The 27,178-nt window shown below is 39.3% G+C and overlaps 1 protein-coding gene across 3 annotated transcripts in view; it reads left to right on the forward strand.

Moving 5' to 3' along the window:
* Positions 1–2,132: 2,132 nt before the first annotated feature.
* LOC121667812 (septin-2) overlaps positions 2,133–27,178 on the forward strand; it is a 35,405-nt gene continuing 10,359 nt past the window's right edge. For all 3 annotated transcript variants that reach the window (XR_006017161.1, XM_042034888.1, XM_042034889.1), the window contains exons 1-11: positions 2,133–2,197; positions 7,088–7,139; positions 8,236–8,335; positions 9,797–9,883; positions 10,487–10,610; positions 15,056–15,190; positions 15,653–15,770; positions 20,360–20,461; positions 21,263–21,408; positions 22,434–22,517; positions 23,449–23,506. Coding sequence is in view for 2 of the 3 variants with exons in the window: in XM_042034888.1 (XP_041890822.1) it covers positions 7,113–7,139; positions 8,236–8,335; positions 9,797–9,883; positions 10,487–10,610; positions 15,056–15,190; positions 15,653–15,770; positions 20,360–20,461; positions 21,263–21,408; positions 22,434–22,517; positions 23,449–23,506 (981 nt within the window). In the remaining variant the exon portion in view is untranslated. The remainder of the gene's footprint in view (positions 2,198–7,087; positions 7,140–8,235; positions 8,336–9,796; positions 9,884–10,486; positions 10,611–15,055; positions 15,191–15,652; positions 15,771–20,359; positions 20,462–21,262; positions 21,409–22,433; positions 22,518–23,448; positions 23,507–27,178) is intronic.

The raw sequence follows: 27,178 nt of genomic DNA on the forward strand, positions 1-27,178 counted from the left end.
ACTATTTAACCAGTGTTCTTCAGTACAACCATTTCTTCTGTTTGCACTTCTGCTAATACTGGTGTGAGAAATAACAAACATGCAGCATGTGTTTGGGGGGGCCTGCATTTGCTGTAGGTGTCTGCAGTGCAGCATTTCTCAGTCCCACATCCGAAACAGTTTCAGTTCTGCTGCCTGGCATTCCTGTAAACTGCAGTTCCGTAACGAGTCTCCTAACAGGTTTCGAAAGTAACAAAAGTATGTTTTCATCAAGTGAGTAATGCACTGTAACACTCATTGTCACAGGACGCTCTTTAATGCCAGAAGTTGGGATGGGTTCAAAAAGCAAGAAGAAAAATTCATGGAAGAGAGAACTATCAAGATAAAACTTCTGGCTCAGGAAGCTGCTGAGCCCCAGATTGCCGGAAGCTGGGAGGAAATACAAGCACGGTGCTACTTTTATCTTTTCCGAAGCATCTGTTCCTGGGCACTGCAGAGGCAGGGCACTGGCTAGGACTGACCTCTGCTCTTACCCCAAGTGCCCTTCCCTAGGTCACTTTCTGGCCTAATGGAACCTTTTGGGGAGGATTGTGGCCTCCCGGAACATTTTGGTCAGTGATCCGATTCAGCCATGACTTGGGAAAAATATTGGTGTACCTCAGTAGTGAAGGATTTGAAATTTCTGGAGGCTGTTTCACCCCTTGCACTAAATCCTGCCAAAGGAAAGGAGTGACAGTCATGGGAAAGCACTAGCTCCCACCTGACTGTGGGAGATGGCAGATGGCAGGCTGTAGGTTGGCATTGTCTGTGCTAATTTCTTATAATTTCTGCAAATTAACTAAACAGGTGTTTGTAATAGCAGTGCATGTGTGCAAAATCTTGTGTCCATCACAGTGTTCTAATTTAGTGAAAGAAAAACCGCCACAGTTGTTCCTTTGGTGATAGTACAAAGCACCTATATGGAAATCCATTGAATATTTTAAAATAAAACCTTAGTTTCTAAAGAAGACTGAAATGGCATCTTTTAACTCCTCCAGCAAAAAAGTGTGTATCAGAAGTTTGAGGTATAACATTATATTTTGTTGTAGGAAGTGGAACTTGCTTGCACTTTCACTGGCTTTTATCTTGTTCTTACTCAGATCACATCAATGCCCAGCTGATAATATCAGCACAATGTGAATTGCAAATAATGCCAGTCTGCCTTCAGCAGCATTTGTTTCACTTCCACATTTTCCTGTTGTGAGCTGCAACCCAGTTTGCTTAATGGACGGGAATATAGGCAAAACAGGAATGCATTTCTTGGTATTCAGAATTTTAAATCAAAATACTTGCTGCTAGGCCACACATACAAATTGCCCGTTCAAAATGTGTGGATGGATTTCTAGAAACTTTCCTGAACAGTTCTTGCAGCAGCAAAGTTGGAAAAAACCTTTCCGGTACTTCTGCTAATAGCGTTTTAGTTTTGACAGTGTTGCATTTAGAGTTTGGGCTATGTCACGCTGCTTCCCCACGAGAAAGTGATCTGTTTCTGTAATCTGACTGTAGGTATCTTTTACACTCCAGGTTTATGTCCGCTGGAGTCCCTGATACCTCAGAGAACTTGCAGGTGAGAATCGCACTCAGCTCTGCAGCGATGACAGCGACCAAGGCTCTCACAGAACCAGAGGGAAAGCCGTGAGGAAAGAGAATAGTGGAAGTAAAACAAGTACATTGGATTTTTTGCACAATGTTCGGGAGAGGAATTTGCTTCATGTGTGAATGAGCATCTGAAAACTAAACAGGGTTGTGTTACATACTCCATTACAATCAAAGAGCACAAAGTTTAAGCTCGATTTCCCCCGGTTATCACACCAGCCAGGTTTTCCAGTGAGGAGTATCGCTAAAACCTGCTGTAGGTGGAGCAATCTCAAAGTTCAACGACGTTTGGGTAGAAAACAGAAACCAAACCATTCCGTGTAGATGTGGCACCTCAGGAGTTAGTCCGCCGGTGGCCTTGGCCCGCGAGCCGCCATGGCCGCGCCCGCCGAGGCAGGGGACGCTCTATCCCTCCTCTTGCTGCTCCCGGAGCCGCCTCTCGCTGCTGTCTCCGGCACGGCCCGGACCATAGAGTGGCGCGAGGTAGGCGGGCACTCTGCCGCGGTGGGTTGTGGGATGCGGGAGGGCTGTGGGGCGGGAGCGGCGGATCGCGGCCTGGCGGCGGGAGCGGCCGCGGCCTCAGGTGAGCGCCGGGAAGGGGCCGCGTCCTCCGCGCTGGCGGCGCCTCCGCCCCCAGAGCGCTCCAGGGGCTCGCCCCCTGCAAGGCGCGGCCTCGGTCCGGCCTCCCGCCGCCGCTCGCGGCGAGGTTTGTGTAGCCGGTGTGTGGGGACGGGAGAAGCGCACCGGGGCAGGAGCCCCGGGACGCCGCGGTCGGGCCGTTTCGCGCACACCTTGGTTTGTTTTTAAAACAAGGCAGAGATTAATTTGAGATGTGGACAAGGCCGCGGTGCTGGGGTAGCCGGAGATGTGAGGAGAGGATGGAGCAGGAAGTGCTGTCTCCACTGGGCATTCCTCGGATGCTTTTAAAATTGCAGCACCCACCATGGGATTGCAGCTGCCGGGAGCCGGGGATGCGGCGGGGGCATGCACAGAGCGACGCGTACCTGCTTTGACCGCTGACCGAACCAGTGCTTTACTTTCCTGGGTTTTCTTTTTGTGGTGTTTTTCTTGGATTTTTGGCTTTTTTGTCTTTAATTATTGTTCACGTGTAGGTCAGAGACTTGATGGTATCATGAGACTTAAGCATGACGTGGAAGTGATTTAAAGACAAACTTAACAGTTTGCTGTGCGTTGCCAGTATGTACACAGTTATATTTATGCTCTGTGGGTGTGAGGCAGAGCTGCCTGTTTCCTGATGAGTGATTGTGGCTAATATATTTAGCTTTTTAATTTTAAAAAGCCCCTGCTTTTCACAATTACAGGTCTGTTTAAAAGTATCTCTGTGACACAGTAACTCTGCAAAAATACTGTCAAAAGCTCCTCGCATAGGGACAACATCATCCCTAAAACTGATCATTTACAAGAATGGCATCACTGCTTCCTTTGTGTGTTTCAAGTGATCGAATTAATTGAAAAAACACTACGAAAAGAAGTTGTTTAGAGTCATATGTTAGCGTTGAAATGGAACTTTTAGGATTAGAGCTTTAGGTTTCTGCATTGCTTTTTCTTGGCCTTTTAAGAATAGTGCTCGTACAGGTGGTTGAACTCCTGTTTAGTCCTTGTTCCTTTTGCTGTGCATATGTGTGCTGTTCAGTCACATGCATGTTCCGAATTTTGATGCATTCCTAGTAGTAATTCCCGTACAGTTTCCTTGGTTCAAATACAATAGCAGAAGGAAGCTGTAGAACTTATGAGCACTGAACATCAATTCCAAGCCAGAGCTGTGGCTCACACTTAGCATAGTCTGTCTGCAAAGGTCACAGCTGGGTTGTTGCATTTTCTGTGAATTCCGTATTTGGTGGAAATGAGACAGTCATTTTCCTGAATAAGAATAAAGCAGAATTGTTACTGTGTAAAAGATGATTCCTTCAACTGATAATATCCATTTCTAATGAGGAAAAATGAAATCACCTGGGATTGCTGGTCTAGAGGGAGTGGGGAGGAGGGGGTTTCCCGCAGTGGTGAGGACGTGCCAGGAACGAAGCATGGCACACGGAACAGGCTCTGCTGGACACACTTGTTAGAACTCAGTGATTCACAGATTCATGTCATTTTTTCTATTATTATAGGTGTGACTCAGTATTTGACGTTTCTTCCTTGGGTTTTGTGGTTCATTTAGTGAGAAACCACAAATACTGGTGGTTTACTGACATATTCTCGGTGTTTCTGTCTGCTTTAAGTCTGAAAAGTGACTTCAGAATGCTGATGTTGTTGAGACCATTTCCAGCACTGGGAAACCTTTTAAAGTTTTCACTGCTTTTATTAAATACTGCCAAAAAAGTATCTGAGTTATATAGCCTCTGATGGAAAGAAAGAAGCCTCATCTGAGAAATCAGGAGGGCTGTTCTGCTTGTCGAGATGGTTGTAAGGTCCCTCCAAAGTGATTATTTGAAAATGTTGTTTGATACCCTTATATGGAAATGCTCTTTGTACATGTTTGGTAGTGCTTTCTTTGTGCTGGTTCCTATTAAGAAGCTCCCAGTCTGCCTGTTCCTCGCAGTTTACTTCTTGCATCCTGACAGGAACAAAGGAAATGACCCATTTTCCTTCCCCTCTCTTTCTCTCACCGGAATACTGTTCTTAGCAGAGGACGGTGGGATGGCACGTTCCAGCTACAACTGAACTTGGTCGTACTTTGCTCCTTTAGATTGCCAACATGATGTTGTTCAGGATAGGAATAAACATGTTGAGATCTGAAATGAAACTTTATTATGTTATCCATTGTTCAAAACCAGATTTGGACATTCCTATGCTGTAGCGCAGTGTCCCTTTTTTTCTGCTAGGCCTGCTAAATAGGGCCCAGCATTATTTACAAATAAAGTTTCACTGCTTTTTGCAAGTTGTTGTGAATGTATCTTGTCTATTCCTTTCTCCTTGAACTGTTTTGTATGTGCTGATTTGCTAATCTCATACTGATTGAAAGAGTACTTTGAAAATGTAAAGAAAACAGAACAGATACAGTTCTTGCTCTCGTTTGCCTTAGTTGTGGGGTTTTTTTATACATTTTGTTCTGGACAGTTGATAAGAAATTAGATGTTACAATTTCCAGGTGTGGGACTACTCAGACTGTTGTTAGAGACTCAACTTCACGTTGTTTTGATGTTTGAGTCAGCTGTGTGCAGACAGAGCTGGTGGGTTTCCGCAGTCACTGATGTGCAGTGTGGACTGGTCCAGCGCCAAGCTCTCACTTGTGAGCAGTGCTGAGAGTGCTGCGGTTGTTTGGTGCTGTAAGAAGATTTAATGTATGGCATTTTGTTAATTCTGAGGTTTTGATTTGTACTGTATGGTAGAGCTTCGGGAAGACAGCACGTGGTCATCCAGGTTTGGTGGAATGATTTTCGAGGAAACCTCATGAGGGCAGTACTAGGAATTGCAAAATGTCATGGCTGAGCAACTGAGCTCCCAAATGAACCTTGGCGCCTTAAGCATTGTAGCACAGCAGGTGTTTCTGTGGGGTTTTTTGTTGTTGTTGAGGTAACTTTTAGCTAGCACATTTCTATTCTAACAGAAGACATTGGGAAGTGACTAACTGGAAGTGTGAGCTGCAGTCATGATGTGATCAGAGCAGCTGGGCTGCTGCTTTGGCTACAGCAACTTTTCGGTCAGAGTAAGGCACGAGGTTTGCCTTATAGGAAACCGGTTTTGTAAGCTGTATTTGTGGAACAGATGATTTTATGAAAAAATGTTCTTTTATGAGATGACAGACTAATTTTGAAGCCGAATGTGTCATAATCAGTTGACAACAATTTTGCCTCTTCTGCTTTTTAATCAAGTAACTTTAGTAATGCCACAATGGATGTGACTATACTGTCAGTTTAAGGTAGAAGTGGTTAGAGAATTTGCCATATGTATTGAAACCTGAATCGTTCCCCCCCTCTCCTTTGTCTATGGACAGCTGGCCTGGGTGGCTTCTCCCCTGGCATTACTGTGAGAAATGGGTCAGGTATGTCTACATTAGCACTCCGTAAATATGAGCTTTTCTAAACTCTTGAACTAGGTTACTAATTTTATTGACAAGGTGACAACAGAGGTTTCCAAACCTAGAAACAAGATGTGGACAGAGCCACAAGTTACTTCTGTCAGTGGGTTTGTGACTGTCTTTAAGGATCTGTGACAATAGTTAGCTGGAGGCTGGAATGAGCCTTTGAATACTGGTCAAAGAAAAATAAGCACTGTGTTTTCAAAACCATTCTTAAGGGATGCTTTCCAGAATGTTTTGAGGAATACACAATTAGAGGATGACAGAAGATGATTAGAATCAGGACCTCCCTATTTTCCAGGCAATGGATGCATTGGGCTTTCATTAGTAAGCAAATGAGCTGGATATGGGGGAAAAGTAGTTGGAGGAGGAAAAAAACAACTTTCCTTGCTCATAGGGTAGCTGATACCTGCACAGCTGCCAGGATTTTAAGTGCCTGCTGCAGGGCAAATGAAATACCATGGGAGCTGAAGACCTGTTTACTTAAAACTCCAAGTGGCAATTATGCTAACTTCGATGTTTCCTTCAGTCCATAGTTTAGTGTGTCTCTGCCAGGATTTGACTGTCAAACTGCCAGTGTTAGAAACTGGACTGTATCCTGCTAAAACGACTCCTGCTACCCAACAGGAAAGTCTGAACACACAGGTGCCTGCATAGGTCACTTCCCTGCTTTTCCAGGGGAAAAGAGCAGGGAAGCTGAGAGCAGCATTGTCAACAAACCAAGCTGTGAAGTGCTCCTGCCACTTCTGTGTTTCCTGTCCCTACTCTGGGGCTGCTGTAAATGAAAGGGCCTTGCTATTGCCCTGATAACTAATCTATAGCACAGCTAACATCCTTGAGTAAAGAGATAAGGGCTTGCCAAAGTCCAGCTGTTCAGGGTGTCTGAAACTAAAGAACAAGTCTTTTTTGATAGTCCTTCACACCGGGGTGAATTTTTGTGTCCAGCATGGGTTAGCCAAGTGTAGTGTCCTATTCAGCAATAGCACTTTGAAGTCACTGAAAATAATGTTATGTTCTGACCCTCACCTGAGAATCATGTAGGTGTCCTGTTCTCATGAGAATTTTTGGATGTGGTAATAATTCTCAAATGTAATGTTTGGACAACATTTGCATTACATTCGCCTATCTGTGAACCATCCTTCTATGAAGACAGGATGGGTGAAAGTTTGTTGTGATACTAAATTTTAATATTTTGCATTTTAAATGAATATTTCTGTTTTGAAAATTTTAAGTATTTAAATTAAATACTCCTGTGATTTATTTCAGAAGCAAGACATTTTGATTAATGGCTTGTTTGTTCTGGTAATCCTTAAGTATGTGACATTTCATTCTACTAGAATAGAATGTGATTATTACATGCAATTGATCAGTTCAAAATTAAAAGTAATGTAATCTTCAAGTCAGCTAACATGCACTATGACTTTTTTTTTCCAGCGTCTGAAACTTGAAGTGGAGAAACATGTCTCAGTCAGGTGAAAAAGTAAAGGTAAAGAGATGGCTGCATAGCCAAAATTTTGTCTAGAATCTGTTCAACTTCTGAAATACTTGTGGTTTTACTGAAGTGCTAAAAATGTGAATAAAAGATACCTTATTTCTTCAGATGTGTTTCTTAAAAGGAACTGCTTAGCAGAGACAGAGATTGCACGTGATCCTAGTGATAGGCTTTCTGGTGTTCACCAGACATTCAGTCTCTGCTTACAAAGTTAAAATGGTACCTTCACCTAAGGAAATTTCATATGACAAGCCTTCATTTCTAATGTTTTTGCCCATGTGGATAGGCTTTAAAAGGATTGTTAGCAAATAAATAATTACCTTTTAAGTGATTTCCCTTGTATCCCCCCACACCACTGGAAGTGTATGGCATTGTAAAAAATCTGTTCTCATCATAAACTCATCTGTGAAGAAAACATCTGGTTCCAGGTAGCCCATAGGTCCCTAAGTCAGGTGGCTGCAGTTCTTATTTAGGCTCCTATTAGGTTTTCAGTCAATGGATAACAGATGGTGAAGCAGACTGCCCTGTTTATAGCCCAAATCTCTTTGATAAGTTTTTCAGGCATGTTTCTTTTTCCTGCTTTTGTGTTAGAAGTTAAAGATTGTGAAGATAGGTGAACAGCTTAACAAGCAAAAGATACATCTCTGTGTGATTATATCTCAGTAATCCCCCCCTTAGTACAATGTTCTTGTTTTTTACCTGTAAGCATATACATTATTTTTATAGAAGATAGTAGCAGCAGACACCAAATTTGAACAGATTTTTTTTTATTTTTAGCTGTAGTTATTTCTTAAGATTAATAATAGTGTGTTCTTGCAAGCTTGCAGATTTTTATTTTTATTTTATCCAAGGGAAGACTTTTGTTTGTATAGCCCAAGGTACTTATCTGATTTCTATTTGTATCTGCCCGCTTGGTAAATGAGCCTTTTCAAGGTCTGCCTCGCTATTGCAGCAAGAATTGTTTCATTCTCTATTCTTCCTTGTGCTTTATAAACCCCTGCACTTTATTGTGTAGAATCAAGTAAACTCTTTTCCAGCTTTTTAGGGGGAAAGGGATCTCATTTATATTCAACCTTTGTTTTCTTGTCAGTTTTCCGACTCGGCAGGCTATGTGGGATTTGCTAATCTGCCCAACCAGGTTCACAGGAAATCTGTGAAGAAGGGCTTTGAATTCACACTGATGGTGGTTGGTAAGTGACTTCTTTAAGTATTTTTGGCGTTATACAACAACAACAACATCATTTCTTTCAGGTAGACATATACATCTTCCTACTTAGCATTTGGCTGTTACACAGAAGAAGAAGCTTTGAACCTCTATACACTTTCTAATTAAATCTGTTACTATTTTGTCATGTTTAGTAGGAGGGAGTATTTATAATGATTAAAGATGATGCCTTGGAGCCAACAGGACATTTTTGTATTCCTGATTCATCGTCAGATGATAGGGATAGTTGTTCAATCTTTCTTTGAGTCTTGTTTCCCCATTGAAAGCCTGAATGCTCATGGTGAGTATCTTGCTGTTGAAATGGTGATGCTGCTGTTGTGTTTTCTGCTGTTCTGTACTGACTCACTCTGGTGTCAGAGATAAACCTGTAATATGCCTGTTCTATCAATGAGCACCTCTCAGTCTCTTTGATGGAGAGTCCTTTAGGCACAAAGCTCTTCCCAGGGACATGTTGAATTATGATTCCATTAAATCAGTTTAATGGTGTACATGTGCAAAGGGAGTCCACAAAACCGTCACTCTTCTGTAGCACCTAGTGAAAAATGAAAATGTGCTCTGTAGTACCATTTGGGATTACTTGGTGACAGTATTCAGCAGTGTTTGTGAGATAAATAGGTAATTCATGATAATTGTGGAGTTCTTGTGTCATGTAGTTTGTGATGAGAAATGCAGATAACTTTTTCATCTCTAAGATCGGGTTAGTAGAATCTAAAATAACATGGCTAGTTGGTCTAAATGCTGACTCCTTTGATTCCTTGAGTTAGGAAACAAGTGATTTTTTGAAACTCAGATTTAGTAGTTAAATTTACACGTTTCACTTTATTACTCAGATGTAGGACAAAATTTGTATCATTTGAAGTTACAGAATTATGAAACTTCTCAGGTGAATTTTGAATAATTTGCTTTATGGTTTTCAGTTTCATAGAACATATATGGGCTTAACTGTAAGGGTGCAAAACTTGACTGTTAGTTTGGGATTGCTTTACTCATTTTTCTTCCCAGCAGTGTTCCAGGTTCAATTTCTAGCTTAGGAAAACCTTCAAGCTCTCAGAAATTTTCTGCAGGAGAGTTACAGCTCCTGATTTTGTAAGTTTAAATGAAAAAAGCTGTGATTTCCCTGCAAGTAACTGAGCTATCTCTAGATCTATAGTCCAAGTGCTGTATGACCTTTCAGCTTTTATTGTGACATCTGTTACAGTAAACTTAAAATTTTCATGTAACTGTTATGAAAACACTGGAGGCTTGTTTTTCCGGTGTTTTCAAAGCGCTTAGCTGAACCTTTGATGTTTTTATATCAAAAGCTAGGGTGGATCCTGATGAACAAATTATTTTTCCTATAATGTGGGCTTGGAGAAAGACAAGGTGCTTTAAAAATCTTGGAGTAAAAAGTGTATATGCTTAATAACCTGATTTATTTTGTTTGTAGGTGAGTCTGGCTTAGGAAAATCCACTTTAATTAACAGTCTGTTCCTGACTGATCTTTATCCAGAACGTTATATTCCTGGAGCTGCAGGTAAATGTGGTTTTGCAGTTCCTCCAGCACACTCCACCCTATAAAAGTTCATGTTCTTTTCACTTAATATTGCTTCATTCTTCACCTATTACACCACTTCGTCACGCTGTATTTAAATTTTCTAAATTACGTTTTGCTGAGTTGTCATTTTCCTATTTAGATTTCCTTTCAAAGACTCAGCTTTTGTTTCTTTATCAGTTGTTATTAAAAAAACACCTCCCAAACCTTTTAGGTATCAAATACCTAAATGTGGTTTTGCTCTAATCCCCATTTCTTCTTACTGCTTTTTGTCTCTAGTGCCTTAAATCATGGTTAGAGGTGTAAATAACCTTTTTACAAAGAATCTATTGTGCTTTTGAGTATTATGATTTTATTTTTGCATATAGTCATAATAAGCCCACGTTTTTGTTCATTGTTTCTTGTTTACTTACAAAAACATGGTGTTAAATTTTGCCTACTACTTTGTGTATTTTGATAAAATATTTTATGTCATGCAGGTTACAACACACTTGTGTTTGCAGTTTCTCCTCTCTTGCTCTCTCCTGTGGGGGTCTCTGCAGCAATTGATAGGCAAATAACAATCCAAATGTTCCTTTATTTTAGAGAAAATAGAGAGAACAGTTCAAATTGAAGCTTCTACAGTAGAGATAGAGGAGCGAGGGGTGAAGCTGCGTTTAACTGTAGTTGACACACCAGGATATGGAGATGCCATTAACAGCCAGGACTGGTATGTGTGTAAATACTGCTTTGTTAATAAAGTGTGTGCCGTACACAAACACTACTTTAGTGTGTCTGTTACTTTCTACAACTTCCACTTTCAATTTTCTAACCGCTTCTGATGTTCTTAAAAGTTTTGTAGGCTGTGTCCATGATTCTGCCTCAAAATTAACAGCCTCTCCTTCAAAAAGTTTCTCTGAGCACTGCGGTCAGCTTTTTGTCTCTATGGCCATTCCAATAGGACAAAATTATGGTGGGGAAACTTTCTGTCTTTTACTTTCTGTGTCTCTGGCCCATCCAGTTTCCATGTTTTTAAGACAGTTCTTTTCATTCCCTGTCTTCTATATGTATTACTAGCAATTTAGGTAGAACTGGTGTTTTTTTATGGTGAAGTTAGCACTTGGCTCTCTCTGGCCTAAATATCACTGAGAATCTTTAATGGATGAAGTAATTGTCAGCAAATACACTGGAAAACACACATAATTGCTTTAGCATAATGATTGTGAAGAGAGAAGTTTATAAAGTAGCTAGATAGGAACTGGGCAATTAGTAACAAAGCTAGAATTAATAAGTTCATAAATGTAGTTTCCAAATAATTACACTCAGGCAATTCTCATGAACTGTGGAAAGCTGGTAACTTTTTTCAAATAAAGATGAGCTATCCTTACTGGGATGCTTCTAGTTGCAGTGGAGTAAAACTTCGAATTTTGACATGATTGTTTTTTAAGAAGCGCTAACAATATTTATTTTACTTAGTTATTAATTTTGTTGACGCTTTATTTGTGGTGGTGGTAATCCCAAGGCAAACAAGGGTCACTGTGCAGAGAAATGGAACATAAAGCTAATACAGGTTTATTTGAGTCCTTCAGTATAAGTTAAAGACAAGAAAAGAGATAAGTAACAGGTAAAATAAACATATATATTGCTAATAGAATGTTTTTCATTCTTGCATTGACAGAATGATGTATCTGCAGTGTTCTTATTATCAGACAGGGTTTTTCTCTTCTTTCTATGGTGTAGATGTAGGGACACAGCAAAAGTGAAGGCAGCGAAGTTCTGTAATGTACTAAATGAAAGTCTGAAAGTGAAGCTTTAGTGAGGTTTTTATTTTCCTCCCACTTTTCCTACTTTAGTAAGTTGAAAAAACCTGAACTTTTGGAATAAAACAAAGGCATCTTTCTGGGCTGCATCATGATCTTGCCTATTTTGTGCACTGTTGACTAGAGCTTCCTTCCGCTGGAGCTGAGAGCTCTGCAGCCTGTGCATTGTGTTATAGAGAGCTCTTCCTGTTGATTGTGTTCTAGTGCCCTTTGTTTATTCTGCTCAGATGTTTCTTGGAGACCTCCATGTTCAGATTTTCCCCATTCTTTTTGGAGGTTTTCTGAGTAGAATCATTCCGTGGTGATTCATACCTGAGTAGAACAATTTATACGTAATTTTCTGTGACAAATCTGAAACATCAAATACGCTACAGGAACAAACAGCACTTACATCCTACAAAATAAAAAGATGCAGTTAATGGTATCACTTTAGTCTGCTTATGTCACATGAAAAACCTTTCAGCCCAGGCAAGTGTCATTTTGACAAAGTCTGTTAATCTTTACAGGATGTCTCCAGGACTTGAATGGACAGACTCTTTGTTCTGAACTGTAGTGAAGACTAACCCAGTGCACCCACCTTCCTTCCTTGGTAGTTCAGAGGAAGGAGCAAGTTCATGTTCTTGAACTTATCTTTGTGTTCAGGAGCATTTACTGCAGTTGTGGTTCACTGGTAGATAGTGCTGATCATGATCCACGGTTTATAAAGCCCTTTTTTTTTTTTTGGGAAGGCTACAATTTGTGCAGACTATTTGTTTTTCAGGGTGATGAATTTTACTAAGGCTATTTTTGAACACAGGTAAACCAAACTGGCATGGTGTCTCTAGGAGGCAACAGTCGCTGGGACTGTTTCAAATATCCTTCTCCTGAGTGGGTTCCCTAATGGCTTTTAGTCTCTGTCTGGGCATTGATGAAAGGGCTAAATTTTAGAGTTTGACTTTCGTGGATGGGAGCTCAGGTAAATTTTTACGTATTTTGTGTCACAGAAGAAGGACTGATAAGGATTTTGTGCTACCAGGAGTGTGTCCAGGAGGTCTACTGGATTGGGAAATGATTTGTTATAGATTTAGTACAACGCAGAGTAATTCTCGTTTTCTGGGTGCTATTGTACTTAAAACAGTATGTAAGGAGAGGTGGAGGTGAACCACAGTTAACTATAGTGATAATTTTTTAGATTCTGAAGCTTTAGTGCTGGCTGGATTTCTGTATTTTACAATCAGACCCACACCTAGGGTTGCTCATGGCATCAGTTTAGGGGTGTGTTCAGAGAACAGCAAAATTCCTTATGGTGGGAGGTTTGACGCGTTTGACATCTTTTCCATGCGTAAATACATTGAGATCATGAGAGAAACATGTCCTTAAAATAACATCTTTCATGAGAAGAGAGAGGATATAATCGGGGAGGAAAAAAAATTGCTTGATGCTCAGATTTGCTTTGATACTTGGCCTCAAAAAAGTGGTTGACAAAAGCAGACTACAGGTGAACTTGTTCGATATTACCGATCACACGCTTTATTTCATCTTGCTTGTGGTGTCACAGGTCATTCTTTGATAGCTGCTCTCTGCTCTCTGGCTGCTGCTAAATTATTTATTTTTTTCTTTCTTTCTCTTTTTTTTTTTTTTTTAAGCAGACTAAGGTTATATTTTGTGGGTTTTGGCAGCTTGATAATATTGTTCATTTTCCCCCAGTGGGCTTAAATGCAGTATTTGTGCTGTTTGCTGTTACAATACAGGATGTGCTATCTCCTAAGTAATGACAGCACTGTGGTATAAGCCAGGTGTTTCCCGGACGTCAGGAGGTACAGGACACTTAACACCATATTTGTAGGGAAAATTACAGCTGTTAGAGCTAGAAAACTGCACGTAAACTGATTATATTGCCAGAGAAATGTGTGATAGCTCTTTCCCATTGTTAGTGTTTGGTTTCTGTCCTAATATTTTTATGTCTTCAGTCTCATTACCTTTTACCAGCTAAGAGATCAGCAGTTGAAGATCAGCAGGAACAAAAACCATATTGATGTGTTTCAGCACATTTAGGTATTAAGATGCTGGTTCCTAATGAGTAGAAGTAAGGTCAAAACCCAATAAATTCCATCTTTTGCTGTGTTGTGTTCTGTAGTATGACTTAGAACAGCTGAATCTTGCAAAGATGTAAGCATGTGTATATATATTCTACTGTGGATTTATTCCTGCAATTCAATCCAAAAGCTTACCTAGCTTTGGAGAATCAAATTCCCTCCAGGATCTCTTCCATCATTCTTGTTACTTTCTTTTATTATCTTCTTTGCAGCCATGCAGCCCTGGGTCAAACCTTGCTGCCTGTTGCAGTATTTGCCAGCATTCTGTGTTCATTTTCCAAATTTTCTTTTCTGTTACCTGCTCTGTTTCCTCCTTAAATGTATCTCATCAAATTTGTGCTTTCTCAGCAACAGAAATATGTATGTTCCTATTTCTCAAGTTAAGCTTTCTGCTTAGTTGTTTCTCAAGTAGTTTAAGACATGTTCATGATACACAGTCATCTACCTAATCTTATCTACGTCAGCTGTTCATTTCCCTTCCCCTGCAGTACCTAATATAAAGTGTTCTTTTATATTAATGGTATTTGCAGGTGTCTGCATGCTCTGGAACAGCTTAAAATGATCTTCTTAGTTATGCATTGTGTTTTCTCTCTCTAATCACTGCTCTCTGTGTCTGATTAATCTATGTGATCAGATTTTGTGCTCATTTACTTCTTTGTAGGGAATATTTTACATTACCTTGAGCTAAGTAGGAATTATTTTCTTCGCCAACAGAAAAGAATTCTGTAAGGTAACAAAAATAGCTTAATAAATCATGTGATGCTTGAGTGCATGACTTGCAAATGTATTTGTATTTAATTCAAACAGACTAGAATACCAGAATTTTCAGAGGTAACTATAGAAACTTGGCTCTAGGTTCAGGGTTGTAAATCAAGAGGATATCTAGGATATGTCATTTGTCAACTAGTTTAAAAACATCTTCAGCCCCTACCCCCAGAAAAAAAGGCAGAAAAATCCTCAATCTTCTATTCCTGTGTTGTCTCAGCATAGAGTCGTTTTTTCTGAGCTTGCACTTGAACTTTTTATTCAGTGAACAGAATAACACTTGAAATTGGCTCTAGGCATAAGTTGACACTTAGTGGTTGTTATGAAAACACCCTTTTGCATTATCAAAATATTTTTCCTCAGTACTAGATAAAATGCTAGGAAGTTGAATTTTTTGTAACAGTAATGTTTTTAATGAAAGTGTGTTTGTCCTGTTCTTATCTTTTCGTGATTCTTTCCTTATTACTTAAAGCTGATGTGAGATGCCTCTCTTTCTCCCCCCTCCCATACCGCAGCTTCAAAACAATTATCCACTACATTGACAACCAGTTTGAGCGATACCTACATGATGAGAGTGGTCTGAACAGGCGCCACATCATAGACAACAGAGTCCACTGCTGCTTTTACTTCATCTCTCCTTTTGGGCATGGGTAAGCAAAAACTTGAGCTGCTTTATTTTAGGGTGTTGTACCTTGTCTGTTCATTACTTGAACTGGTAACTTAGCAGTAATATTAATTGAGTTACTTCCCAACCTGTCAGCTCGTGCAATTAAAGCAGTCTTTGGGGATTAATGCTCTCCTTTACCTTGTCCCCTTTTTGGCATTTAATATTGTTTTGAGGTAGTCAATACTGCATTGTTTATCACCCAGAAACATAAGTGTTTTTAATATCCAATTAATTGTATAGTGACAATTTTAATTACAACTTAAACTTTACACAACCAAGTTAATAAGCAAGGGCATTAAGCTGACTTAATTTATTGTGAAAATATTGTTTATGTGGACACTTGAAATAAATAATTTTTAATACATTTGGTCTGTTAAAAAACAAACAACACAAGACCCCATGCCTATTTTAAATCTTTTTTTTTCTTTTTCCTGCTTGTTGGCAGACTGAAGCCATTAGATGTAGAGTTCATGAAGGCTCTTCATGGAAAAGTGAACATTGTCCCTGTGATTGCCAAGGCTGACACCCTGACGCTGAAGGAGAGGGAGAGGCTGAAGAGAAGAGTAGGTCTAACACTTGGTCATGAGAACAGAGCAACCCATACAATATAAAAGCCAAATATAAGTAATTTCAAACTGAAGAGGGGTGAATGATATTGGCCAAGGACCTAATCTTCGGGAAGTGTGAGGTGGGAAATCTTCACTGAAGTCTGATGTGCTCTACCAGTTCCACTTGCTAAGATGTGTCTGTTAACTGGCTTCATGTATCTTAGCAAGCAATGCACCCAGTAGGGCAGGTTTTGAGCAACGTGGTCTGTAACAAGGGTTCAGGCAATCCTGAAAGAAGAAGTGGAGATGTTTCAGACTGGCTCTCATAGAGCAGTGACCTGAGTGCCCATTAGTGCTGGGAGTGCATTAGGTGTGTTCTGAGGGCATATCTGCAGTTTCATCCAAAAGGTGCTTGGGTTGTGCACTCTGCTGCATGGTTTGTAGCAAAATGTGGTTGGAAACTTATTAAATAAGTGCACCCATGATACAAACTAAAACACTAATACGGAGACAGGACAGTTGGGTTAATATATGAGCAGGATGCTTTTGTAGCTCCGTTGTTATGGATAAATGCATGTCATTGTGTGAACATTTTTCCTCCTGGGTTATCTGTTCATCTGAAACACCAGGACATACTCAGGGTTGGAGTGGAGACTGTCTGTCTTTCCAGACAGTGGTACTAAAATCTTTCTTTTGCTTTGGAAGGTTTCCTCAGCATCTTGAAATTTTGTTTTTTGACAAACCTTTCCAAGACAGCCCAGCTTTTGGCAAATATGACATTGTAGTGAATTAAATGGAATAACGTCAATATTTGTGGTTATACAAGTCTTTAACCTTAAATTGAATTTCCGTTTTATCGCATCATCTGGGCAATGAATGTAAATATTTAATCTGTTCTGGTTTATCTTCTTTGACTGAGAATGGTTTCATGCACCTTCTTAAAGGAATGGGTAGGTGGTGTGATTGTATTGTGTATGCTTAGAGGTAACCCAGTAAAATTTATTGAGATCACAAGCTTTGTCAGGTTCAATTGACTCAAAACAAGTACAATAATTTGTAAAGTCTTAAGGGGTTTGAACCCTACAAAGCCTGTGAATTTTTACAAATTTAATGACTTGAGTAATGTAGAGATAATTAGTACTTCTAAAATGCAGTCTGTATTTTACACCAGAGTAAACCTTTTCATGGTAAGGTATCTTTTATATTACGTTTTCATACAGGGCATGACAGTTGTTTTAATTGTGATCCTGTGACTTCCTGTAAGCCTTTAGGATGGTTATTGGATCTTTATTCCAAGGGTGTTTGTGTTGGGAGTATTTTTCAATTTTCTTGAAGAGGGACTACAGTTTTATTTAACTGGGAAAATAGTATAGATAAAATGATGCCGGCAGAGCAGCACATTAGCTGAACTGCACCTAAATGCAGAGGATTTGTTTGGGGCTCTTTTGTGTGAGCCAGCGCCACAGTGACAGGTGTGGCCATGGTTTGTGTGGGCATGTGAAGAACTACAGTTCGACAGAGTGAGGTACTGCTGGCATTGCTGCTGTGTTTTATAAAGCTCAGTGATGTAAGAAAACTTGCCCAAGAAATGGAATGAATCCTTTGTAGCTGAGGAGGTTGAAAGTGGGGACAGTGACTGTATGAACCTTGTCTGCAATGCAGACAAACATCCACTGAAGAGGGGAAGAGATATTTGTATAGAAATGAGCAGCTTTATGGTGAACCAGGTGAAAGGAGGAAAGAAATAAAAAAAAAGTTCGTTCATTGAGACGAGAAGGGCGTTTAGATCTTGCTGGAAGAAATTCTGTCCAGGCTCTTGAGCTTTTAATTCTGTTCCTCCACAAATACTGTAAGGTAATGACAGGTGCACTGCATGCAAATTGAAAGAACTCATAGGGAAATAATAAAGCAAAAATGTGGCTGATGGTGCAGGTTTTATTGCTATTCCTTTTCTGTTACTGTACTGACTTGGTGAAAGATTTATATCTCACATTGTTTGTGGAGCTGCTACTTTTTATAAAATCCCCTGTATTTACCCTTTCAGCAGTGTACTTCAGGCTCAGTATTCATAGTTGCTTACTTTTTGGTTCAGCATTTGGGAGAAGAACGATGTTGAAAGAATTGAAGGAGGCATTTAAGTGGTACATTAATTATTTAAAAATATAATTCACTGGGAATTTAACAAACTTTTAACTAACTAATCTTTAAAACAGTCTTGACATATGGACACCACATTTATACACTGGCTAAGTACAATAAGATAAAAGGCATCTGTAGTCCGAGGGAGTGGTTAGGAAGCAGGTAAACAAGTTTGCATTATTTTTATACTGCAGGCAAAGGTCAGTCTGCAAACTGAGTTTATATTAAGTGAAATGTATAATGTGCTTCCAAAGCTTTGAAAATCAAAGCTACTGTATATTGTTTTAACTCAAAGCATCTTGGCCAACAGAGTCTCTAATCAAGAGTAGGAATCAAGGTCCTGCTTTGCTGACGCAGCTTGAAGTCCTACTTTTTTTAGATGTTTCTGCCATTTGGCCGTCAATCTGAAGTAAAATGTTTTTGTTTTGCCGCTATGGACTAAGCAGCAAGATTAGCTTGTGGTGCTTGCAAAGGAAACCCAGCTTGGAGTAATTCCTGTTTGGGCTTTCTGGAATTCAAAGTTATTTTTTAAAACTCTTGAGTGGGAAGAAATGCAAGACATTTTCACAAGCTGTGCCATGCAAGGCTGCTAAGGAAACATGCTCAAAGGAATGACTTCATGAGAGGGGAGCTAGTATTTTGACTTTTTTTTTTAATTTCCCATGGGAAGGCTAATCTTTAGGAACACAGAATCCTCTGAGGCCAATAAAATTCAGATTTGAAGAAGCAAAATGCTGTTTCATTGTTAGGAGCATAAAATACAGTTTGTTTTTATTGCAATTCTTTTTCCTTTCAGGAAAGCACTAGGTTTAACAGCTGTAATATATTATTCTAGCACCCCTTGCTGTCGGCTTTCCCGTTATTGTTCCACTTGCATTTTATCTTGAAAATCTCAGCCAGGTTAAATGTGCTTTCTTGTTTTATGCAACTACTTAAAGGCATCGAACTGCAGCGCTGCCCCACCCATCCCATCTGTGCATCCTTTACTGTCATTTGGTGACAGTTCAGGTCTCTTCCATTTTGCAAAACAGTAACAACATGCATTGATTTAAATGTCATTGTGTGAGTGTATTAAATGCTTTTTGGCAACACTTATTCGCAAATTTCTTTTCTCTTTATGAAGTATTGCTCTCTGTGTAGGTGGGGGCTCGCAGTACTTTTATTCAGTGTGTGAGTGCGGGGGATGTTTATATACCTGGCAGGAAAACATTGTCAGGGGAACAGCTGTGGCTCATACATGGTTCTTTCCTCTGCTTATGGTCTGGAGAATTGTTTTCTTTTAAACACCTGTTTAATAACCAAGTTCTGGTTGGACAATTTTCATTTATACTGTAGCTGTTGGTTGCCATGATGACAGAGGATCGAGGAAGCCAACAATACTCATGGAAGGCTCATTAAGACCTCTGTATTTGAAGTCTATTTGTTTTTGTGCTACCAAGTTAATCTCCAGTTGTATACATAGTAATGCCATCACAAGTCCTTACACAGGCTCTTCTGAATATTTTTACAATTAATTCAAAACCCTCTGTGAATTTGCCCAAGCTTTGTCTATGCTGAGAGTTCATTCAGCAGCGCAGCTGCTTGGTTCAGGTGCTGTTTGTAGGGTTACAGTTGCTGCTCTAGGAAGTTTGCACAGTTTCTCTTTTCTGCTGAAACATCCGAGATCCCTTTGGAGAGAGTCATTGTGGAATCTCAGCATTCTTCATGCTGTTTTTATACCACCACACTTCCTTTACTGAAAGTAACTCTTGTCAGTGCATTTGATGCTGTGACAAGAGCTGACTTAAGTATATTCAATAGTATGGCAGCAGAAACATTCTCTTTGGTTTTGAAAAAAGGGTTGACTTGTGCCACCTTTGGAAACTGCCAAAGGTCTGGAGTTATGCTGGCTGCTCACCCCTGCAGTGATTTCATTAGGAAAAGAATGTGCCCAGGAATACAGATACTGTATTTTTTATGTTAACCTCAGACATTAATGACAAAGAAAACTGTTCAAGAACAGGGTATTTTTCTTAGCGGATTTTTAAGGACTTTCTGCAGTTTAAGTGGATAATAAGCTTTTATCTTTTTTGATTCAAGAGGCAATAGGCACTGTCTTCTAAATTTTTGAACATATCAAATGCACAAAAATGTAGTTTGACATGGGGTGAATGGTTTTGATGCTGTAACTAATGAATTCCTTCTTGTTACTTTTACTCTTTTTTTTTATATTAACCTCACTTTGCTTCTGTATTTGCCTTGTAAATCTTCTGGCACTTTTTAATGATTTACTTGCTATGTTTTCTAAAAATACATTTATCTTTTGTGCCTTTTAAAAAAATCTTCAAGCCTATGTTATTTTGCAGTTTGGACACTGAGTCAAGTGAATATTGGTGACAGACTAGTAAATCAATTTTATGTATTTTTAACTGAATACCTCTTCAATGAAATAAGAGTATTCCTGCTTCTTTTTTGCAAACTTTCAGGTTCTGGATGAGATTTCTGAACATGGCATTAGGATTTATCAGCTCCCTGATGCAGATTCTGATGAAGATGAGGAGTTTAAAGAACAAACTAGAGTTTTAAAGGCAAGTTTCACTCCTAGTTTATCATTTTGCTGCTGTAGTTCTTCACTCTACAATATGCCGAAGGGTACTTTATTACTTATACAATGTATTGAAAATTTCAGTTTCCTTCGTACGTTGACTCTGCATTATAATCCTTTTTAGTCCAGTCTCTGCTTCATCAGAATTCCAAGTGTAGTGTGTCACAACTTTCTCTTCTTTTCTCTTTTATGTGTAAACAACTGTTAAACATGAACTACTATTTGCAGTCTGTTTTTTGACTCAAACATTGTAACATGCAAGCAAGGAGAGAGATTGTGTGTGTTATGGTTGCAGTACTAATTAACAACTTGCCTCTTGTTAAAGCAGATAATCAAGTAATTTCCTCTTTGTGCTTGCAAAGGTGTTTGAAGAATGTGTCTGAAATTCTCTTTCTAAGTACTTCACTCTGTATCTGAAGTATGTTTCTGTTGGCTGTTCTCCATGCATGATGTTATGTCAGATGACATATTATGCCCAAACTGTACTTGAACAACAGTCAAGTGTTCCTAAAATGAAACGTCATTTCGTTCTGTGCCTCTGTTCATACAAACTGATAGTAACAAAGCTACAGGTGCTCATAAGGAGAGGTTGCATTGTCTAGAATGGGATTTGTTGGTTTTCTGATGTGAAAGGATTTTAGTAGAGTGTTTGTCAACATTTCTTTCCCCCCCTCCTGCCTGTTACTTGAATCTTTGTCCTTTCTTTAAAAGAAAGACAAAGCAAAATACAAAAACTAACCAGCCAAAAATCAAAACAGTAACTTGTTTTTTCTGTCTCAACTAGGCTAGCATTCCCTTCGCTGTTATTGGATCCAATCAACTTATTGAGGTGAAGGGGAAAAAAATCAGAGGCCGCCTGTATCCCTGGGGAGTTGTTGAAGTTGAAAATCCAGAGCACAATGATTTCCTCAAGCTGCGCACAATGCTGGTGTGAGTAATGGTAAAATGATCCCATCTCCTGTGGTGACGTAACTGCCACAATGACTAAAGACCTATAGCAGTGTTAATTCCTTATTTTAAAACTAGCCCTGATGGCAGTGTAGAGTGACATTTTAGTCCCCTGCAGCTTGTTTTCCTGCTGTATCCTCTGATCTCTGAATTCAGAATATTTTCTATATTTTATGTTGCCAGATATGTGTGATGGTTTTATGTCTTAAGTGAACTGATTTGATGGCTTTACATACCAACTGAAGTTTTGTTATGGCACAGCTGGTGGGGCAGAGAGGCTTTTAAAATACTCTTCAAAGTGAAGGGTATTCTAAAAGCAAAGGGCAATTTTCTTGGCAGTATGGGAAATCCTTTGTTAAATATGATACCCCACCCCGTTATGATTTTAGCCGATACGGATATTCTGCCTGCGTAAATGGTTTTAAGTGATTTTTAAAAAACGATGGTTTGCTATTGTTGGAAATTAATTCCGTTGTGTCATTCCAAATTCAGTTTGCACCGGGCAGGGATTGCCCTCTGCTGGGCATTGGGAGCAAGTGGGTTTTCCTTTTTTATTTTTTTTGGCAATTGGAAATAGTTAAGCAGTGTCAGCTGTTGTGCGAGCCAAGCAGCTCCACCTAGTTCCCAGTTACAAATTATATTTGACAGCACTTAAGAGTAATAAAATACTTTAGGAATTAAAGTATCTTTCTGAATAACTGTCTTTGGAAGATTCTTAACACTGCAAAAACTGGTATGAACAACTTGTCTGGAGTAATTAATGATCAAGAGGAGGACAGCATATTTTGGGTCTTTGAATAGTATTGATGGGGGCACTTAGGAATGAGTTAAAGATCAATGAACTTGAAAGCAGAGTTCTGGTTGGCTTTCTGACTGCCTTGGTCTGTAAGGATTTACTTTTCTGGTAAATAGATCCATTAGATAAAACAGAAACAGAAGATAAAAGGGTGTTTTTCTTTGCTTTGCTGAGAATGACAGAGTGTTTAATAGCCCTTTGCATGTTCTAGAACGCACATGCAGGACCTGCAGGAGGTGACCCAAGACTTGCACTACGAGAACTTCCGTTCCGAGAGGCTAAAACGCACTGGCAAGTAAGTGTGTGCTGCCCCTGGGCTCTGCTGCTCCTCATTCCCCACTGACATGGGACTTGCTCTTCCTCCTAACTAATCCCACCTGTAAACAATTATTTCTGATGAGATTTCAATCTATGGAATTCTGAAATTTGTATGAAATGCTGTACTTGAAGAGGACTAATATATAGCGAAGTGCTGTGCTTATAAACAGCTGTGTGTTCTGTATCCATTTCCTTTTCTCTGTGCTTTTAATTGGAATGTGCAGAAAGAAGATGCCTGCGAACAAAATAGGTTTTACACAATGATGTCTGCTTGGAGAACATGAACACTAGTGGGCACATTTAAACAGCCCCCAGTCTATCTGCTTAGGGAGGTGTTTCTTCTCTTGCTCCTTCATATATAGCTAAAGAGAGAAGTTTAGACCAAACAATCTTCTCTGATAATTTATGTGTTTTTAGGGAGTTTATTATCTCTTCTTTAATTCTTGGCAAGGTTGTCCTTGGCAACTTAATGCAAAAAATCCACATCTACCTTTGCTGCATCTTTTTGGATAGCAACTTGCTCTTGTCCACACTCCACTTGTTCTTTAAGTATTCAGCAAATCATTTTGATGTTAAAGAAGGAAGGAAATAGGAAATAGCCTACACAGCTTTTTAGTGGTTGATTTTTGTACCGTGAATAGATAGTGGAGGAAATCTCTTCATTAAAGATCCATATAGCAGTAAAGAAATCAAAGTTTAAGAAATGGACAGTGAATAGCAGGAGTCTGTGAGGTAAAGATGGCCTTTTACAAAAGGGAAGTATGATTTTAAAAATGTCCTAATTTCCCCTGTGTGGAAGCATGTAGACTTTGTTAATGTTATATTAATTAAAATACAAGTCTTGAATCTGTTCTTGGAGATTTTTACTTCTATATTTTATACTATCAATGCCTTCTTTTCTTCAATAGGCCTGTTGAAGAGGAAGTGGTAGACAAGGATAGAATCCTCCAGCAGAAAGAGGCTGAGGTAAGAGGGACTTTCTAAAACTTGTTCTTTAATATAACATGATAATGTTCCATTTTCAGTTTTCTGACTTGTTCTTTAATATAAGGTGATATGTTCCAATTTCAGTTTTCTGCATCAGCTACTGCCTATGGCAGGTGGGATTGGAGTTGTGCAAAATGACAGCCCTAACCTGAGCATACAAGTTGCCCTTAGTGTTTTGTTTATAGTCACTTGCACTGTGGATGGGAAGTAGTGTGTGCACTCTTGTTTGTGGGCAGAATGTTTATCACTTCCCGTTTGGGTGCTAATTTTCCATAAGGATATTTGCTATTTTAAGTATTGAAATCAATTTATGTTTGTCAGCTACATATGCTGCCTTAAGCATACAGTGGTGAGATAGACTGACAGTCTAATGTCATTTCAGATGTGCTTGTGCTTACTGCAAGCATGTTACCAGTAAATTTATTTTTATCTCTTGTGGTTATGGAGTAGAAATAGGCTTTTGAGTCTTAAAAATCCCATAATATAGGTAATACATATGTTTTTTCATCTTAACCTTGACTTAAATCATAGTATTTTTGTTGCACCTGTCAATTTATGGATTTGGTGTTTTCAAACTCTGATTTCTCACTCTGTTTCCAAGTTATTGCTAGGCCTTTTAACTTGGTATTTTTATGTTCAAGTTGTAAAGACTCAGAAATTTTTAGCCTGGTATTTAAATTCTAGCAGTATGCTGCCAGTGCTCTTACTACTTGCAGTGGGAAAACTGAAGACTTGCTGCCAATTGTAAGATAGTGGGGCTTTTTCTCTTTATCCTTCTTTTATCCAGTTCAGCTTGGATCCATGTCCATAACTGCAGGAAAGCATGATTGGAAGGATCATTGCACATGTGCAGTGATTTGGAATAAGAAATCCAAAACTACAAGCAGTTTTGTGTGTTTCTGAGGTGGAAGATTGACTCCCATACATGGAAATTTTTGAAATTTATGTTGGTCTGTGCAGTTCCTTTTTCCCTTATAGCATCCATATTTAAAAATAGCTCACCCTGGTTAGATATTGGCTAACCCTGGCATGTTGATATAAATAGCAAAAAATTTTCCGAAGAGGAAATGCAGAAGCAGCTGATTATCACCATAATTAGTAGTTAATAATATGAATTACTGGAGATTGAGTGAGCTGCATATTTATCACTATATAACTTCATTTCAGCAGCATAAGCACACTTGATGGCTGTGCACATACAAGAGTGGAGCTTCTGCAAGTTCTGTACACAAATTAGCTGCCTCCCATTTACTGGGGCACGTGCAAAGGAGCAGTAGCCCATCAGCTGATAGCCAGCAGTACTGGACACTTGGCAAATTTCAAGAGCATTTTTTGAAAATGGTTTTTGTTTTTCTTTTTTTTCCTTACTGCTTCCAAGCAGACAAGTAGACTTAAATTCTCTAAGTCATAACTGTTTCTCCTGTTATTTGAACTACGTAAATTGTACATGCCTAGTAGTTAAGTAGAATCTTGGGTACCCTTGTAGAACTACTTGTTTTAAGACTTATGTCTGAAAAAAGTCTCCTATAAATATTTTCCCTGGAAATTGTTGATATGACAGGCACATTACATATATATATATATATATAATGTCTATTTATGCATTGACACAGAGTGGTCAAAATAGACCAGTATATAAATATGTAATGTGCCTTTTATATAACATGGCTAAAGGAATGAAATTTTGAATTTCTCAGGGGACAGTCTTTGAAAGTTTCCTCTGGGGCTAATCATCTCTGAATAATTGCTGCTGAAGTTGAAGGGGATTAGGTTAGAACTTGAAAAAACAAATACATTTTTAACTTCTGCATTCTATTGTTCCAAAGAGATCAAGAGGCTTTGCTGAATCTTCTGTAGATAAGCTGGTATGAAGTCCCTTCATCTCCAAATCATCCCTAAGGTTCAGACTGGGAAAAATCTGTGGAGGAAAGAGGCACAGAGGAAATGGGCTTGCATTCCATGGCCTTCACAGAGAAAACAAATATCCATTTCCCCTCCTGTTCTGCATTCCCATCAGTAACGGTGCTTGATGTTCTATTTACAGTTTTGTGAGGTTTATATAACCTTGGAAGGAATGAATGCTTGAACTAGTGCCAGGATCATCTTTATCAAGGCATCACTTTTGCTAAATGGTCTTTTATTATGCCAAAGGATGTGGTCCCCACTTCAGCCAATTTGGAATTGCTAATCTGTCATTTTGGATTTACTGCTTAGTCTGGTTGTGCTTTTGCTCATTTGCAAGTGATGACCTGTTTCTAAGAGCTGGAAAATGAAAATAGGCATAAAGATATTCTTGTTCCTTTCTGTAAATATGATGCAGAACAGATTATTTTGATGTTGTAGTGTAAGTGGACACAAACTTAGTTTGTAGTTTTGTGCCATATTTCTCCTACTCTGAAAATGTCTTGTTAATAAAAACCTTTCAAAGTTTTGAGAGGTAGTACTTTCAGAAAAATGTTAGGGCTGTGATTACATGAAAACAGCAAGGAATAAACTCCTCTGGTTTTTCTAGTGAGCTACCCTGAGACTTCGGGCGAAACCCACCACGCCGCTGTTTTCAGTGGAGTTGGTCAGCAGTGGGCTGTATATAGTAGAATGAAACAATGTTGAAATTGTTTTCTCTCTGTCCTTCCATTTTCTGAACGTGTGTAACCCTTTGGCAGATGCGATAAAGAGCCCTGGGTTAGTGTGGGAGTCAGGAGGGGGGAGCAGAAGTGTGGGGGCTGCCAGGCTGGGGGCCAGCGGTGGCCCCATGGGGAGTGAGGACGTGACCAATGTGTGCAGGTAATGCCTGCTGCTGCTGGGGTTTGGGAAAGCATTGTTTTGAAAGGTAAGGGGAAAACTTTTATGGGAAGAGACAGCATGACTGCTGATGAAGACCTGCAGACCTGAGGGAAATAAAAACAGGTCTGCAGTTTAATTTGTTTTGTGGGATGTTACTGCCCAGTGCAGGGGGCAGAATGCTTCAGCCTTGCCCTGTGAAGTGTGCAGTCTTACTCCTGGAGACTTCCAAAGAAGAAAACCATTAATAACCACTTAGCACTGGGAATCCCTGAGGAATTATAATGTAAAAACTTTTTTTCTTTGAGTAATTGCTTTTTTTTTTGTCCTTTTGAGCTGTTTTTGAACCAACAGTGCATACTGCTCATGTACTCTAATGGCTGTGGTCAGAGTGACTTCTGCTCTTTGTCAACATGTCCGATGGAAGACATTTGTCTCAATGGTAGCTCCATTTCCAATTTATCAGGAGTATTTTTCTTGTCTTCAGTTAACAAAATTATTTTGTTCTTTTGTATTGGAGGTATTTTTAATCAAAAGAACTCTTATGGGAACATTCACTAGAAAAAATCCACTGTCTCCAGTTTTCCATCTTGCCCTGTTCTTGCAGCCTCTTCACTTACACCTTTCTTATGTAAAGGCATGGGCAGAAATAATCAGACTTGGCAGAGGGGAAACATACCAGTGGGAAGTAAATGCTGTTTGTTTCTTAATATTTCTCCTCCTATGATACCTGCATGCTGGTCACTGGGAAGCCATCCGCGTTGTTTAAACAGGAATAGTATTTGTTGGTATTGCGATGAAATCCTGTAGGTACAGCAGAGCTGTGTGTCTGTGGTTTCTGTTAAGGGCATGGAAGCTATGAACAAGAGA

Source organism: Corvus kubaryi, unplaced genomic scaffold, assembly GCF_017639235.1.
Source record: "Corvus kubaryi isolate FWS band 111438036 unplaced genomic scaffold, C.kubaryi_AGA036_p1.0 37382, whole genome shotgun sequence".
In the NCBI taxonomy this organism is placed as follows: domain Eukaryota; kingdom Metazoa; phylum Chordata; class Aves; order Passeriformes; family Corvidae; genus Corvus; species Corvus kubaryi.